Source organism: Coloeus monedula (genome assembly GCF_965178545.1).
Source record: "Coloeus monedula genome assembly, chromosome: 15".
Taxonomy (NCBI): Eukaryota; Metazoa; Chordata; class Aves; order Passeriformes; family Corvidae; genus Coloeus; species Coloeus monedula.
In genome coordinates, this window is record NC_138795.1 from 18,860,847 (window position 1) to 18,877,357 (window position 16,511).

At 45.0% G+C, this 16,511-nt stretch overlaps 1 protein-coding gene across 1 annotated transcript; it reads right to left on the reverse strand.

Annotated features, from left to right (window-relative positions):
- Positions 1 to 2,743: 2,743 nt before the first annotated feature.
- On the reverse strand, positions 2,744 to 13,422 carry LOC309578628 (kazal-type serine protease inhibitor domain-containing protein 1-like; the record flags this gene model as incomplete). Its single annotated transcript, XM_082291392.1, has 4 exons — positions 2,744 to 2,889; positions 4,239 to 4,383; positions 5,826 to 5,986; positions 12,966 to 13,422. The coding sequence occupies 4 exons, from the start codon at positions 13,420 to 13,422 to the stop codon at positions 2,744 to 2,746; spliced, it is 909 nt and encodes a 302-aa protein (XP_082147518.1).
- Between the last annotated feature and the right edge of the window lie 3,089 nt (positions 13,423 to 16,511).

The following is a 16,511-nucleotide window of genomic DNA, read 5'->3' on the forward strand; positions in this document are numbered from 1 at the left end:
CAATTCCCTTACATGGGAGGGGGAAATGGCACAGTGAAGATGCTTGTGTGGCAGGAGGAAGCTGTGCCATGAAATTCAGACTTGCAACAAAATTCTTACAGTCTTCTGTGGAAGCTCAATTAAAGGAGGGTTTAGGTCTGCCTTGGAAAATACAGTACCAGGACTAATGCATAGTTTTCAGCTCAACCCTGGCTCATTTCCTTCTAGGTGGAATAAACCTCTCTTCTTGAATTGCTGTTCCTTTGGGTTACGTGAACAGATCTGTTGCTACAGGCAATGCATTCACAATGAGATCCATTTGTTTGCCACGCAGCTCAGAGAGGACTGAATCTCCTCCATGCTTTTTAAAATTTAACATTAAATGCTTGTTGAAGTATATAAACAAAACCAGATGGTTTTGTCCCCTCCCACAAAAAAGAAACTAGGAATTGTTCAAGGTGCCAGTGTTCCTTTTTTTTTTTGCATAACACTGGGATTTTTCCTAAAATGCAGTTTTCTTACTGAAAGGAATGGCTAATAATTTACAAGAACTTAAATATATATAAAAAATACATACGGAGAGAAATGCAACATATTTAATTTAGAATTCTTTGTTCTGGGAATGTGAGCTTTTCTTAAACAGACATACTCCATCAGGCTAAACACTCACAGACTGGTATTTGCTAGAGTTCTGCTGCACATTTTCTCATTCAAACATTCTTTTCCTTCTGTTTTTCATTTTACATCAACAGCAACAAAAGGCCCTGAAGAATTCTAATTTCTTTCTATGGCTAATGATTTCAAGATTATTTTCTGTGCTGTGTACTATACTATGCCAATATATATTGCCACCATTTAGTGATTACTTTAGTAATCTAATTCATTAATTTGCTATGCAGATCACAATTGATCTTGTGCATAGGTCTGCATATTAAATAGTTCCATAAAAAATAATCAGTGATTTCTATCAGATAATTTTATGTTTAATTTAATATATAGTGGACAAGCAAAAAAGGTTATTAACATATCACTAAGAAGACCAGGAAGAGTCCATAAAAACAAAACCAGTAGTTAAAAATGAAGCCACTTCCTATTCCTAATTAAAACTAATTAATCATTTTCAATAACACAATGACACACTTTCTTCTCAGAAGCTGACAATACCCCATGAAGCCTGAAATGAAATAAATTATTCTTTGGTTGTTTGCTGGACAGAGGTCAATAATACCTCAGGGCAAACACAGTCTATAGCCAATTTCTTAATGTAATTCAAATTGAAAAGAAAAATCTTTCTAATAGCAAAAAAAGGCACAAATAGCACATTAAAAGAAGAATTTGTGATGTACTGTATATGCATTAAAAATTCTACACAGTGTGTGTATGGGTACAGTAAAATTGCCCTGTGAAGATGCTTCCCTGTCACCATGAACTCAGCTCACAGCCACCTTGGTGTGTGCAGGGACCACTGCCTGGGCCTGTGCCCTGGCCCAAGGAGGCTGAGGACACGAAGGCTTTCCCTGCAGATGCCTGAACTTCTGCTTCCTTAGTCCCTAATGTCGTTCAGTATTTTACTGCTATTCATCTGTCCTCAGCCAATGGGAACAGAGGTGTAAGTGCAGGGTTGGTGTTTTCCATTTCCCATTAATGCCGAGCCAGCCTTCATGTAATTAGTTAACAAAAGCAATTGGAGAAATTTCTCAGGGTGCTCACTCAACCCTTGGAAGTGTGGTTTTGGCTCCATCTCCTTTGCTGTCTGGTTCATGGATCAGTTTGCACAAGGTGCATGTGTTCTGGTGGTTTTCTGCCCTTTCAGCAGCTTGGCACTGCTGATGGGTTGGGGATAGGGACAGCTCGTGCACAGCCCCAGACAAAGGATAGATCCTGGCTCTGGAGTGCAATCTCTGTGTGTTTGAAGGGCATGCACTGAGTTACAGAGCAGCTGCCGCCTTTAAACTGCAGAAATGCCCACCAACCAGCATCCTGTTCAGGGGGAAGATTATGATCCCAAACCCTGAACCACTCCCAGGCTGGTGGGAAGGAGCCAGCGCTGTGAGGAGTAATGCAGGAGCTGTTAGAAGAAGGAGTCCAAGATGTGCTCAAATGTTTGAACGCACAAAGAATCTCTTCTGGCTATTTTTGAGTATTGACAGTAAAGCAGCACTTACTGGCTTTAGACCTTGATTGCTTCATGTATCTATTAAAAGTAAACAAAATCATCCCCCAAAAGACAGATAATTCATTTTTGATGAGACTCACCATGGAAAATTTCAAATGAGAAGAAAAATCCTGCTGAAACTTATGAGAAAACATGAACTAAAGAGATTAAAGACTATTTTGCAACCTCCATACTTACTTAGGCTTGTTGCCATGTGAAAAATCTCTTGATATTTCTCAGTACTTTACAGACAAAAAGAAAATTGATTCAAAGTAAAAGTTTTGTTGAATATTGACATTTTTTGTAGACAAATTAGAATGTGTGAAAGAAATTATAAGGTAAGTTAAAAATTAATATAAAATTTGATCCCTTTGGCATACTTACTAGAAAGGTGCATGTTGAGGAATTTTATTTAATAGTCTAAATATATGGTGTTACAACTGTTCTTATTTCTGGTAAGTAGCACGGTGTACTTCATCCAAAGCTGCGTTTCAGGAAGGGGGATACACAAGTGAGTGTGTGTGTTATCAGAGGAGCCATTTACAGAACAGAGACTACTGGTAAATATAATGGTGTGAAAGGATTTGGACAATAGATGTATAAAAACTATTATTCAGAGTTGTTTTCATTATCGTAGTCCCCAGACTCATATTCTTCATCATCTTCCTCATCAGAATTGTCATAATACTCCTCGTATTCAATGCTGTAGCTTGCGCTTCTGCTGCCAGCAGTAAATGCAAATGCAGGAGATGGGTCTGCAAGATGTAATTGAATCCAGATTAAATTAGTTGAAGATAGGAATAAAGAGGAAGGTATGGGTTTGGATTTGTACAGCAAGCTCAGAGTTTCTGAATCCTTGTTATTTATGAAAAGGACAGGGGTTTTATCCAATGGTTTGACCTCATACCACTGAAGGTCAAATTTCTATATAGAATCATGGCATCCCAGAATAGATTGGTTTGAAATGGACCTTAAAGATCATCTTGTTCCACCCCCCTGCCATGGGCAGGGACACTTCCACTATCCCAGGTTTCTCCAAGCCCCGTCCAGCCTGGCCTTGGACAGTTCAGGGATGGGGCAGTCACAGCTTCTTTAACAAACCTGTGTCAGTGCTTCACCACGCTCTGAGTAAAGAATTTCTTCCTCACATCTAATCTAAATCTCTCCCATTTTAGTTCAAAACTATTCTCCCTTGCCCAACCACTATCTGCCTGTATAAAAAGTCCCTCTCCCTCCTTCCAGTAAGCCCACTTTAGGGATTGGAAGGGGCTCTGGGATCTCCCCAGAGCCTTCTCTTCCCCAGGCTTAACACCAGCAGCTTGCTCAACCTGTCTCCAGAGCAGAGGTGCTCCAGCACTTGGAGCATCTTCGTGGCCTTCTCTGGACCCACTCTAACATGTCCACATCTTTCCTGTGCTGAGGACATGTTGAAAATGCATTTAATTCCTAATACTAGTAAGCTATGACATCGGTCCTCTGCAGCTGCTGTGCATCTGCAAATATTGCCAGAGAAAACGAAGCTTTAAAAGCCACTTGTAGAAACGAGGTGAGTGACAAACTCCTCTAGACCAGGAGGTAAATATGACAATGCATCTTTATCCTGGATTTGCCAGGAAAAATAGTTCTCCATAGAGGAAGAAGGATATTATTCTGCAGGTCTGGGCACAATGCAAAACAACTGCAAAGCTATTTCTTACATCTTTCGAACCACTCTCATTAAGGAGTAACAACAGTTTCCTTCCTAGTTTTTTGAAAAATAAACAGCTAAGCAGACCTGCCACGGTTCAAAGACTCCCTCAGTTACACCAGCTGAGTCCTACTAACATCAAAGGACTTCTCTAGGATAAGGACAGTGGAATAATGTGTGTCAGCTGTATGGCTCCAACCCACGGTTTTCTGTTTTCTGGAAGCTGGTATAATTCGCAGCAAAATAATACTGTATAAACCCGTTAGGGGGTACAGTAAAATAAAAGCACTCAGAAGAGTAAAAATACGGGCAGCTTTGGGTAATTTGCCCTATGCTTCATTTGCATTCTGACCCCATCCTTTGCATTCTGCTTGTATTCATTTTTATATTTTTTACATTCAAATAAAAAAAAATTACCATCAATGACTTTCAGTCTTGCAGAGGCATATGTTGCACCATACTTATTTTTGGTGTGGCAGATGTAAATGCCTTCATCTGATTTTTTGAGGCCTTGAATCTGCAGCCAGCCTGTCACACCATACTTCTGAGGCCCACCTCTTTCCTTTGAGAAGGAAAGAAATGGTTGAAATTAAGTAGCTAGGAGACACCATGATATTTATCAAAATAATTGTGGATGGATTAAATATCATTAAAACCTTTGCTTTTTTTTAATGCAAACAGGCTTTGATTCTGCTTATTCCTGCTGCTCTATGTTTTACCTTCCTACTGCTCTGCACCTCTGAGTTCCTGCTTTCCCATCTCTGCCCTTTCAGCTTCATTGCCCTGTGCAGTGCTCTCATTCCTGTTCCTCTTCACGCCACTGTTTCCAGAGCTCCTCCTGTCTCTTGTCCCTGAACCAGCTGCTGCTCCTTCAAAGCACTGCCACCTATGCTCAAGCTCAGCAATTTCTTTAGGATGAGACGGAGAGTGAGTCTGGGTGAGCTGTTAGTGCCAAGGGGGCCTGACCAAGCTGACACTCAGCAACCAGGTTTTATGGATTGGCATGACATTCCATGGGAACTTTCACACTTCATGACAATCAGTTTCAACTGGCTTGGACTAAAGCCTCCTAAAGGGGTGAGCTTTCTTTTCCAAACAAATAACTCGAACACCTTAAGAAATATTAACAGAGATGCTCTCGTGCTGAGAGCATGGGTGAACAGGGAGTCAGCTTGGCCTCTGAGGTTACCAGTATTTGCATGTGGTTCCTTGCATCATTGTCACTCAGCAACTGTTAGTCCACTAATCCCACCTACGTTCATGTTTCCTCTGGAAAAGCTTCTAAATAACTTAGACTTTTAGTACTTTGGTATTTTTGGCACTTTAATTAGCTTTTTCTGTGTTTATTCTCCCTGCCTTTTTGTTCATTTTGTGCTCCATGTCCACTGGATCTGGCTGGTTTTGGGCTGTATCCAGAAATTTGCCATGCATTTCACTGCATGGTCTCTGCTCGTGTTCTCTGTCCATAGGAGAAGTCTTGCAGAAGGCCTTAGCAAAGGCTTCAGCCTTCCTGCAGGCTGCCTGGACAGCTGGCATCATTTACTCATCTCCCCAGAATTTTATTTCCATTTAAAAGAGTTAACATTTCGATTTATTTGATTTCAGCTCAAACTTTCAGCCTATTTCTGGATTTGCTTGAAGCCCCTACTAATGCCATTCTACTCTTTCCCCTTAGATTAAAGCACCATGGCTTCCATAAAATGAATAAGATTCTTTGCTTTCCTGGTGAATGCCTCGGGGACAGAACCCAAATAACAGGTCTCCAGGAACAGCATCTTGCAAAGGGGAACTTTAAATACCTGTCAGAACTGAGCTTCCTGCATCAAGAGTAGTAGAAGTGCTGCAAACAGCCATCCTTCCCAGAATGTTCCTTCTTTCAGCTCAGTTTTTTCAGTATCAGACCTACATAAAGAAATTCTTCCATCTTTTCTTTCCCTGCAGCAGCCCAGATTAAGCACCTGCTCCTCTTCGCAAACCCTATGCAATAGTAAATTCAAGTTTTACCTGAACTGAGACGTGGGTGTCATCTCCTGGCAGAAACATTTTATTCCCCTTTTTTTTCCATTCAAGCTGTGGCATAGGATAGGCTGACACCTCACAGCCAAAAATGACATCATTGCCAGTGTAATTCTGGGCATCCTGAGGTGGCATAGAAATAACAGGAGCTGCAACGAACAGACAGCGGTGCTTTAGAAGACAGTGGACAAAAGAACACAAACACAGAAGCAAGTAACGTCAATCCCTGCTTCGCATGATACCATCAGCTCGCATTCGCCTTTTGCCTCTCACACACTGTGAAGAGCCACGTGATTCCAAACATCTTTTACATCTCAGAAAACCTTGTGTCTGTGCTTTCTAAAAATTCTTATTCAAGTCTGTTGTTCCCCTTGCAGAGGATCGTGGAACCTGAGCTGAAATTAAGGGCTTAATTTTGCCCCCTGAGCCGTCATCGTGGACCAGGCTCAGGGCCCCCCAACAGAGGTGCCAGTACCCGACCCGGGCTTCAGAGGAAAGCACAAGAAATTCTGTAGCACACAAGTCACAGAGTGATTTGATTGTATGATAGCTCTGAATGTGTTACATTTTGGTTAGCTAAAAGCTAAAATACTGCCGTTGCTGGCTTGTCAGGTTTGTTTTCTGAGTACATCATTGCCTTGAAGCTGCTAAACCATTGTCCTGCACTGATACCCATGGAAGTCACAAGTTACAGAATATCAGTTTTAATGCATTTTACATTTATCCTCAATTGCTCCTGATGTCATTCAATATTCGTGTTAGGAATGAAAGGGATTGAAATCCAATTATTTCTATGAGGTTTCATGTTCTACTTATTATACCTGTTAACGCTTCCACTTTCTTGTTTCCTCGTGTTCTCTTACCGTTACCCCCTGCAGTGTTTATTGATCACCTCGGCGTTCTCCTTTTCCCCTTTTCCCGAAGCAAAAGCTGCCGGCAGCCACGAGAGGGAGCCAGCCCGGGGGCTTGGAGGCACTGGAGCCACAGCCCATCCATCCCCCGGTGCTTTCACAGCCCATCCATCCCTTGGTGCTTTCACAGCCCATCCCCCGGTGCCTTCACAGCCCATCCATCCCCCGGTGCCTTCACAGCCCATCCATCCCTCGGTGCCTTCACAGCCCATCCATCCCTCGGTGCCTTCACAGCCCATCCATCCCCCGGTGCTTTCACAGCCCATCCCTTGGTGCCTTCACAGCCCATCCCTCGGTGCCTTCACAGCCCATCCATCCCTCGGTGCCTTCACAGCCCATCCATCCCTTGGTGCCTTCACAGCCCATCCCTTGGTGCCTTCACAGCCCATCCATCCCCCGGTGCCTTCACAGCCCATCCCTCGGTGCCTTCACAGCCCATCCCTTGGTGCCTTCACAGCCCATCCATCCCTTGGTGCCTTCACAGCCCATCCCTCGGTGCCTTCACAGCCCATCCATCCCTCGGTGCCTTCACAGCCCATCCCTCGGTGCCTTCACAGCCCATCCATCCCTCGGTGCCTTCACAGCCCATCCATCCCCCGGTGCTTTCACAGCCCATCCCTCAGTGCCTTCACAGCCCATCCCTCCCTCGGTGCCTTCACAGCCCATCCCTCAGTGCCTTCACACCTGATCGCGGGGCACATCCCTCTCTGGGCGTGCGGGAGCGTCCTGCTCATCTCCTGTGTTAACAGGGAATGATGATGTTCAGCGACACAGACAAAAATAGTGGATTTACTGCTAGCACAGATTTCCTGTTTGGAGATCTCTGCTTTTTTTCCCCTGATCTATTTGTCGACAACAAGAAATGTTTTGGCTATGAAAATCTGTTTTCTATCTATTTCCAGACTGACGCTCAAAAAAGAATGCATTTTCTGAGCCATTAGGCATGTATTTAATTAATGATTTTTTTTTTTTTTTGGTGCAGATCCCAGATGCTTGGAAACAGAAACTTAAAGTAAATAATTAATGTATTTTTACTTGCAATATTTGAATCAATACATAGGTGCATCATTTATGCTTTGGCATTTGAAATTGTGACAGCCTGTTCTCTGTTTTCAAGCAATAATTTATAACACATTTTTCAGTTTTTCAGGATTGGTGTCGGTGCAGCAAATATTAAATGCATACTGATTAAAATTAATTACAAACAAATGATACAGAAAACTATAATTTTTCCCATTTATAAATGCCTCATTAAATAATGTTGCTACTTGTCAAAAGTAAGATTTTTTCAAACTAGGAAACTTAAATCCTTAAATGCTTTTTCTTTCATGAGAACTATACATTCAGAATCTATTATTTCAAAAATCCTGTATTCAAATCAGCATTAACTGAATATCTTGGATGAGCTTTTTTTTTTTTTTTTGCCTATGAACTGATCACAGAGGGTCTGATATTAAAACGTACTTTTAAATCTTAAAATTAATTGAAACTGCACTCCCTTTAATGATACATCCACTGTAGTTAAGCCTAAAATGTACAAAAGAAACCAAATGTCCACACTGACTCACAGGAGTTCTTTGAATTGTTGCCACATAGAGACAGTATAAAAAACTTTTCAAATAGGCAGATGTTGCCTGGTGAGTATTTTTGTTGTGCTGTTAGGTGTCCTGTGGATCCCCTGACCACACTGATGTGTGGCCAAGGACTGGGTCCTGCCTATGTCACTGTCCCCAGCCATGGCTCAGCCCAGCGAGGCCACCCATGGGAACACAGCTGGAGCCTGGAGGACACAAAGGTCTGAATTACAAATCCTCATCACAGCTGTCCAGCACTGCCTACAATACACCAGGATGGACTCCACACTGGAAATACCCCTCTTGCCATTAACTGTGAGGAGAATCCAGCAGACAGCTCGGAAATGCCTGGGCATGGTCTGAGTCCCAGCAGCTGAGTCCAGGGCTGACCAGGACTGGCATCACCCGAGACCAAACTCTCAGCAGGCAGGAGTTCTGATCGAACCAAACTGCCCTTTCTGAATCTGAACACACCACCAGTATTCACTATCCACTCGAAGTGCCTTCAGAAATAAAACACTGCAAGTCTCACAACAGCATTTTGCTCTGTTTTGTGGAAGAAAATTGAAGTAATGTTCTACAATTTAAACAGCAGTTTATAAACTTTATTTTTGAGTGTTTCAGGTTTTGTGTTCAGACAAATTCTCCTATTCATATCTGTGTGTTTGCATAACTGATTAGAAACAGAGCTTTACTGTTATGGTAACTTGTCATTTTGATTCCTGGAGTAGGTAAATTTTTGTTGATAGCTATGGAAAATGTTCTGATGTCCCAGTGTCTGGAGCTGAATGGGCAGGAGCTGCATCTTTTCCTTTTCCAGACAGTCATGAATTATCCCTATGTGTTACAGAGGATGTAAACCAGAAGCCAGGAGAAGTCAAAATACTGTTCTACCTTTCACAATCAACCCAATATCACTCCAGACCAATTAATTACATAATTAATAGGAATTTTTTTTCTCATATTGTATATTATTAATTTTTCTAATCTATGTCTGTCTAGATGGAAATGGCAGAAAATTTTGTGGTTTGGTTATTTGTTTTTAGTCCAAAATTTACATTTAAAATAAATCATGTGATACAGCTAAATATAAAGAGAATCACTGCTGGATTGTTTTGCTAGTTCATTATATTATCAACGAGAAATATTTGAATGTGAATGGGGATGGTTTAAGTGTGGAGAATCTGTATATAATCAATGTACTTAGTAACTTTGTTAAATTATTGGATAAACTGATCAGAACTAGCTTTCAGGAAAAGCAAGGATTTTTTCCGTGTTTCTTTAGCTAGCTAGGCCTTTTTCTTCTCCTTTTTCTGGCAAGAGAAGAAAGATGAAAGGCTGTACTCCTCTGATGAAAGGAGTTTATTGTTATTTATTCATTGATTGCTGTATACAATTAATCCATTTGGCATCAAGAGGAAACAGCAGATGCTTTGAAGGAGAGAAAAACAAAACAAAGTACTTTGAGCTGAGTGAAGGTTATATTTATAGCGCGGTACCAAAACCTCACAGTGCTCAGTGTTTGTTTCGCATGCAAATTGGAGTCAGGACAGCCCGTGCTGCAGCGCTCGCTGCTCCCAGAGCCAGGTTCCCTGGTGCCTTTGTCACCAGCTGCGCCCGGAGCGGCCGGGCTGGAGCGCGGGGCCGGCGGCTCCCGGGACAGCCGTGCCCGCTGTGCCCCTCCGAGCCCCTCCGTGCCCCTCTGAGCCCCTCCGAGCCCCGCTGTGCCCCTCCGAGCCCCGCTGTGCCCCTCCGAGCCCCGCTGCAGCCCCTCCGAGCCCCTCCGTGCCCCTCTGAGCCCCTCCGAGCCCCTCTGAGCCCCGCTGTGCCCCTCCGAGCCCCTCGGAGCCCCGCTGTGCCCCTCGGAGCCCCTCCGAGCCCCGCTGTGCCCCTCCGAGCCCCGCTGTGCCCCTCCGAGCCCCTCCGTGCCCCTCTGAGCCCCTCCGAGCCCCGCTGCAGCCCCTCCGAGCCCCTCCGTGCCCCTCTGAGCCCCGCTGTGCCCCTCCGAGCCCCGCTGTGCCCCTCCGAGCCCCTCGGAGCCCCGCTGTGCCCCTCGGAGCCCCTCCGAGCCCCGCTGTGCCCCTCCGAGCCCCGCTGTGCCCCTCCGAGCCCCTCCGTGCCCCTCTGAGCCCCTCCGAGCCCCGCTGCAGCCCCTCGGAGCCCCTCTGAGCCCCGCTGCAGCCCCTCTGAGCCCCTCTGAGCCCCTCCGAGCCCCGCTGTGCCCCTCCGAGCCCCTCCGTGCCCCTCTGAGCCCCTCCGAGCCCCGCTGTGCCCCTCGGAGCCCCTCTGAGCCCCTCTGAGCCCCTCCGAGCCCCGCTGTGCCCCTCCGAGCCCCTCCGTGCCCCTCTGAGCCCCTCCGAGCCCCGCTGTGCCCCTCGGAGCCCCTCTGAGCCCCTCTGAGCCCCTCGGAGCCCCGCTGTGCCCCTCCGAGCCCCTCCGTGCCCCTCGGAGCCCCGCTGTGCCCCTCCGAGCCCCGCTGTGCCCCTCCGAGCCCCTCCGAGCCCCTCTGAGCCCCTCCGTGCCCCGCTGTGCCCCTCCGAGCCCCTCTGAGCCCCGCTGTGCCCCTCCGAGCCCCTCCGTGCCCCTCCGTGCCCCTCCGTGCCCCGCTGTGCCCCTCCGAGCCCCTCTGAGCCCCTCCGTGCCCCTCTGAGCTCCTCCGAGCCCCGGGCTCCGGCCGGGCTCTGAAGCTTCCGAGCCAGCGCGGGGAGCGGCAGCTCGGGGGGAGGAGAAGGGCATTTGTGACCCCTGTCGCTACCAGCCCAGCGCCCTGTCCAGGCTCCAGGGCTCTGCCCAGCTCGGACATGCTCCAGCCGGGCACTTTACTCTGCCACAGCCTCTTTCTTAACTAAACTCTGCGCAGCACCGACACGGCCGTGAGCTTTCCGGAGGCTTCTGTGCAATTCAGTAAGCTGAGAGGTTAGGATAATTCTCTGAACTCCTGGAGAGAGGCTTCGGCTTTTCTGGGGAGCCAGGATAGCAGCGGGAAAGCGCTGGGGTGATGCCTGGATGCAGAGCAGAGCTGCTAAGCTCCTTCCTCCTGCTTGAGGAGCAGCAGTGTGATGCGCCTCGGGGCGACTGGGGGCCTGCTGGATGACACCAGCAATTAAGAGTGGTAGTACTTCCAAATTAAAAAGGCTCTCGTACTCGGCCACTTCTGTTAAATTAATTAGGGGGACCACTGCTTTAAGCCTGCGTGCCTGAGCAGCTGCCGGTGCTGCGAAGTTACCGGCACTCGCTAAGGGAGTGGCATTTCTGGCCGAAATCTTGCTGGAGTGGTTATGCCACAAGAACTATGGCTACTTAATCCCAAACAAAGACACCTTCCCAAGGCTAACAGGCTTTCAGCTGTCCTGCAGGCTGGCGTGCATGTCCCTTCCCTGATGAGCCTCATTTCACAGCTTAATACCCTGATAGCAAATAAAGGATTCTTTAAAGGATCTTTCTCTTGCAGCTAGAGAAAGAGGAAAGAAGCCTGATATTAGCTGTTCATCACTTTTCCTTTTAAGTGTTCAATATTCATTGTTCATTCAATATAAAACCACAGCATACAGTCTAAAACTGCTAGAGAGGAGTGGGTAAAATGTACCCGAGTTACTCCTATATGTAATCCTTTGCCAGAGCTGCAATTTCAGATTCCCAGAACTGTGACCCATTTGTGACCCACAGACCTCTTCTAGTTACTTAATTTGAGAAAATATTTGATTAAGTTAAAAAATCACAGTAACTTCTCATTCAGAAACAAACAAAAGCCTCTTCACATCTTCATTTTAGTCGTCTCTTAAGTGCAAGATGCCCATGAGTAATGACTTGTAGTAATGCAAAGAACGGGAACAGCATATGAGCAGGAAGCAGGAGTTCCCTGTAAGCCCACCTAAGAATCCTTCCACTAACAATCAGCAGAGACAACTGTTCACTGTAAGAGTCCTTTAGGGAAATTGTTTCAGCTTGATTCTGTTCTAATATTTGGATTTGTATTTCATGGGTTAGATAGATTTTATGATGATTCTGAATTGGATTATTTTGGACCTTTTTGGTAAAAAGAACAGAGCTGTTAATTAAACCCCATCTCCTTCTATTGCCCCTGCTTCACTGCTTACCATGTATCCTCACAAGTGGTTACACACATGCATCCATATAAACACACACACACACATACATGTACCTGTGTGTGTGTATACATACGATAGATGTATACATATTGAGAGATATATATATGAGATCTGCTTTACTATCACCACTTTACAATTAGGTCAGTCCTCTTATAATAAAAATAATTTGCCCATTCCTCCCAGACTATCCTATCTGTTTACTGATACCCAAATACACATTTAACTTCTGTAGAAAAGAGATCATACTCTGGTTATTCAGAACAGACCCAGTCTGTAGATAGATGGCTTATTAGTCACCATGAGATTTAATCCACTCGTCTAATATAGAGGCTTATAATGTATGAGGTTAAGTACCAGATGATGAACCACATGTTTAGCACTAAGTAGTATTATAACAGAATAATGGTAATTTTAACAAAAAGTATTAGTTTAATGAAGCTAGACTGGAGTAGCTAGTAACACATCTGAAGATAAGAATCAGCTCTTTTTTTAGTTTAGTTTTAGTTTAGTACAAAGTGCCTCTGTACACATTACCTGATTCACATGGCCCTTTATGTTTCATGCTGATGTTTCTTTTCCCAGCATAAGCCTTGTTGAATTGACAGATGTTTTCATAGGTTTTCCCTTCAGGTCCACAGATGCTCTCTTGAGATTTGCACACACACTGGGGTTCAGGGACTTCCCCAAACCTTGCTTCATCAGCATCCAACCTGCACTCAAGGTGATCCCCACATTGCCCATAAAAATGATTGCCCTGGTCCAAGTCGCAGATCTGACCTTCCACATTCCCACATTCCAGGCAGCAGCCGCAGCGATCCAGCACAGTCCCGGCTGGACAGTCCTTAGGCTCAGAGCAGAATGCCAAATCGCATTTTCCACAACTATCTCCTTCCCTTAACAGCCTCCACCACCCTCGGTGGTATAAGGCAGGGAAACTCTGAGAAACCTGTACCAGTGCTACCAGCACTGCTGTAACCATCCAGTGCTTCATCTTGAGAGTGTAACAAAAAGCAGAAAAGGTCCTTGGAGTAAAGCCAGGAAGAGGAAAAGAAAGCAAACCAAAAAAAGAGCAAGCTAGTGGGAGAAAAACATCACAATCCTGGTTTTGTTTTAGAAAATAAGCTCTACTCCGAACACAGGCTTTAAGAAAAAATTAGCATCCGATTTCTAATCTGGAACTGATAATAAAAATGCATAAAAACCCAGCAGCTTTTCTCTAATGCAGTTTGGAATGTGAGTACTGCTTGCACTGAGACCAAACTGCCCCTTCTGACAGCTGAGTCGAAGCTCTCTGAAAAGCTGTTTGCTCTGTGTCTCATTGAGCCAAATTTGCAAAGCCTTGCTCTACTGAAACATTACATTGCAACTGTAGAAAGGGGAACAGGGTAGAGGAGTGTAAAATGAAAAAATTTACTGGAGGAGTGGCCGTCCCCTCCATCAGGCAAAATAGTCACAAAAAGATAAACATGTGTACAAAGTAGCACCTAAAATCCCAGTGCCCTGGGGCTTAGACAGTACTCTGGAGCTTGGTGCAACACCAAATGTGATCCATTACTGATCACAGCTAGGGGTTCTGAATTAACACTTTATTTACAGGCTCTATACAAGCAAGAGGCAATCCAAGACAGCTGGAATTGACTTTAAACTCTCGGGTTTAAGATGAAAGATGCCTTTAAAGAACCCATTGTTCTCTCTCCATATATTTTCTTTTCAGTGTTTATGGGTGTCCGTGCTTTGCAACACAAAATATGTTTGGCTCTAAGAACAATGTGCAAAAGGTTTAGAGCACAGGCAAACATGAGCAAACTGCCACAGCTTCAAAAGAAGATTCTGCTGAAGTAGTAGATGCTGTGTTCATCTTTTCAAAGCACTTCTCTGCCTTAGTTTCTTAAGAGGTACTTACACTGCAGGTTATGAAGGAAGATGAAAGAGGTAACTAGGATTTCTTTCCGTGCTTTTTCTGTGTATATGTCTGCCAATTCAGGGAAATGGCTTTGCAGGCTCGTTTTTCACCAGGTGTTGCACTGTTCTTTGTCCATCTCAGGATTCAGATGTGCTCCCTATCTCCTGGCAGAAATCCCTCTTCCCTTGCCCTGCTGATGAGATTTTGTGTCTGTAGCCCACAGGCTGCTGTCACCATGTTCAAACCACGTGCAGCTCACCAGCAATTCTTCTTCCAGGCTGTGGAGGTAGAAGTGAAGCATCATGGACCTGCAGCCCCTGCAAGCATGGTTCAATGCCATGGGTCAAGGATCACCACTGTCTACAAAGGAAATGTCTCTCTGTGTTAGCTTAAAATAACCCTACATGCATCACAGTTTGAAGATAAACATAAAACTAAGACACTGTTAGCAAGCTGAAATAAAAGAGGAGTCATGCTTGTGCCTTCTTTTCCCAAAATCTTCCACAAACAGTTTTCCCCCTCTTTTTTTTATCCATGGTGTGTAACTGCTTACACAAGCTCAGTGAAGGATGCATTTTGTTGTACCAGCCTTGCATCCTCTGGCTGCATTCACAAAGGCAAATCTTTTGAGGTTGTAGGTTTACTTTTCATCCCAAACATTTCCATGGCTTTTCCCAAATTCAGCTCCATACCTTCTGCACCATTTGAGATTACCTCTTCCTTTGAGATAAGAGGCAGGCTGCTTCAAAATCACTTCCTTCTCCCAAACAGCACATAATGCAATTTCCCCCAGCCTACACTGATAGCACTTCTCAGAGCCAGCCTGGAGACACCTGCAGGGTACTGGTTCTTTTTCCTGTGATCACTGGGATAATTCATATTCTGTAGTGCAAGTTTTTGCTTTGAACTCTGAATCAGACTGCAAATGAGTAAATTATGTGTGTAATTGATGCTTTTAACGCTGAGAGTTATGAAAAAAAAGTAACCACTGAATTTAATGATAAATTGATTCTTTTGTCCTGTTTAATGTGTTTTATTTCATATTTCTTTATCAAGTCTTAATTGGACTTTCGTTTTGCATTATAGCATCTACTCACCACAGTCTATTTCATTATCTGTCTGTACAGCTGTGGGGGATGCATATCTACAGGACAAGGATTTGCTAAGGCTCATATGAAGTAAAGGAATGTTTATCAAAGGGTGAAGCCATATGTGCAAAGTGGAGACAAAGCAGGAAGGGCTGCAGGCCAGCACTGCCCCTAATAAGGGTGAGCTTTGTCTGGCATCTCTCAGGAAACCTGGGATCTTAGGGCTATAAAACAGTGAGTGTATTGCAAGGAAGCACTTCTTGTGAGCTGGCACAGAGGAAACCCATCACAGATATCCTAGAAAGCATTTCTGGCATTTACCTGACTCATGTAATCTGAATTCTTGGTGGGTTCAGCCTCTAAATTAAGGACCGGAAGTGCCTGTGGTCTCGTTTAAACAGCTGCCACCTGGCAGATGATCTGCAGCTGAAGGTTACTTGGTCACAGATTCCTGAGATCACCTGGAACAAATTGAGGTTAAAGCACCGTGGTATGAAATGGAGAAATGGCCTGATAACTCTCTGAATGTCTTTCATTACCAAGCCAGCTGTGACAAGCTGAGGAGAACTCCCCACACTGGATGGATGTGTGGCAGTCAGAGCAAGGGGAGAGGGAGGGGGAGAGAGCGAGATGCACAGCCGGGTTTGAAGAGGCACATTAAAGGCATGGCCCCATCTGCTTCAGGAATAATATATACATTATTTCAGTGTGTCTCTAATCCCTAAAGCTTGCTTTGATAGGGAAAAGTGTTGATTTTTAGCACAAATCTTGAATTACCCTAGGTATCTCCCAGGACGAAACACAAGCAGCAGTGGATTAATGTCACTGGTGGAGCTGCAGGACAAACAGCGCAGTGCCCTGTGCTTCTCAGACAGCAGCCCCCAGGAGCTGCCTGCAGGGCCGAGGGCACAGGAGGCCTCACAGCCCCCAGTGAGGGCAGGAGGCTGCAGTGATGGGGAGCCAGCTGCCATCAGCTGGGAAACAACACCTTGGAGAATCCTTTGTGTACCCTCGGTCTCAGCAGGAAGGGCTGTGCTAGCTGTGCAGCAATTTCCCTCGCTTTTTCCCAGTATTTTCATATGGCATGAT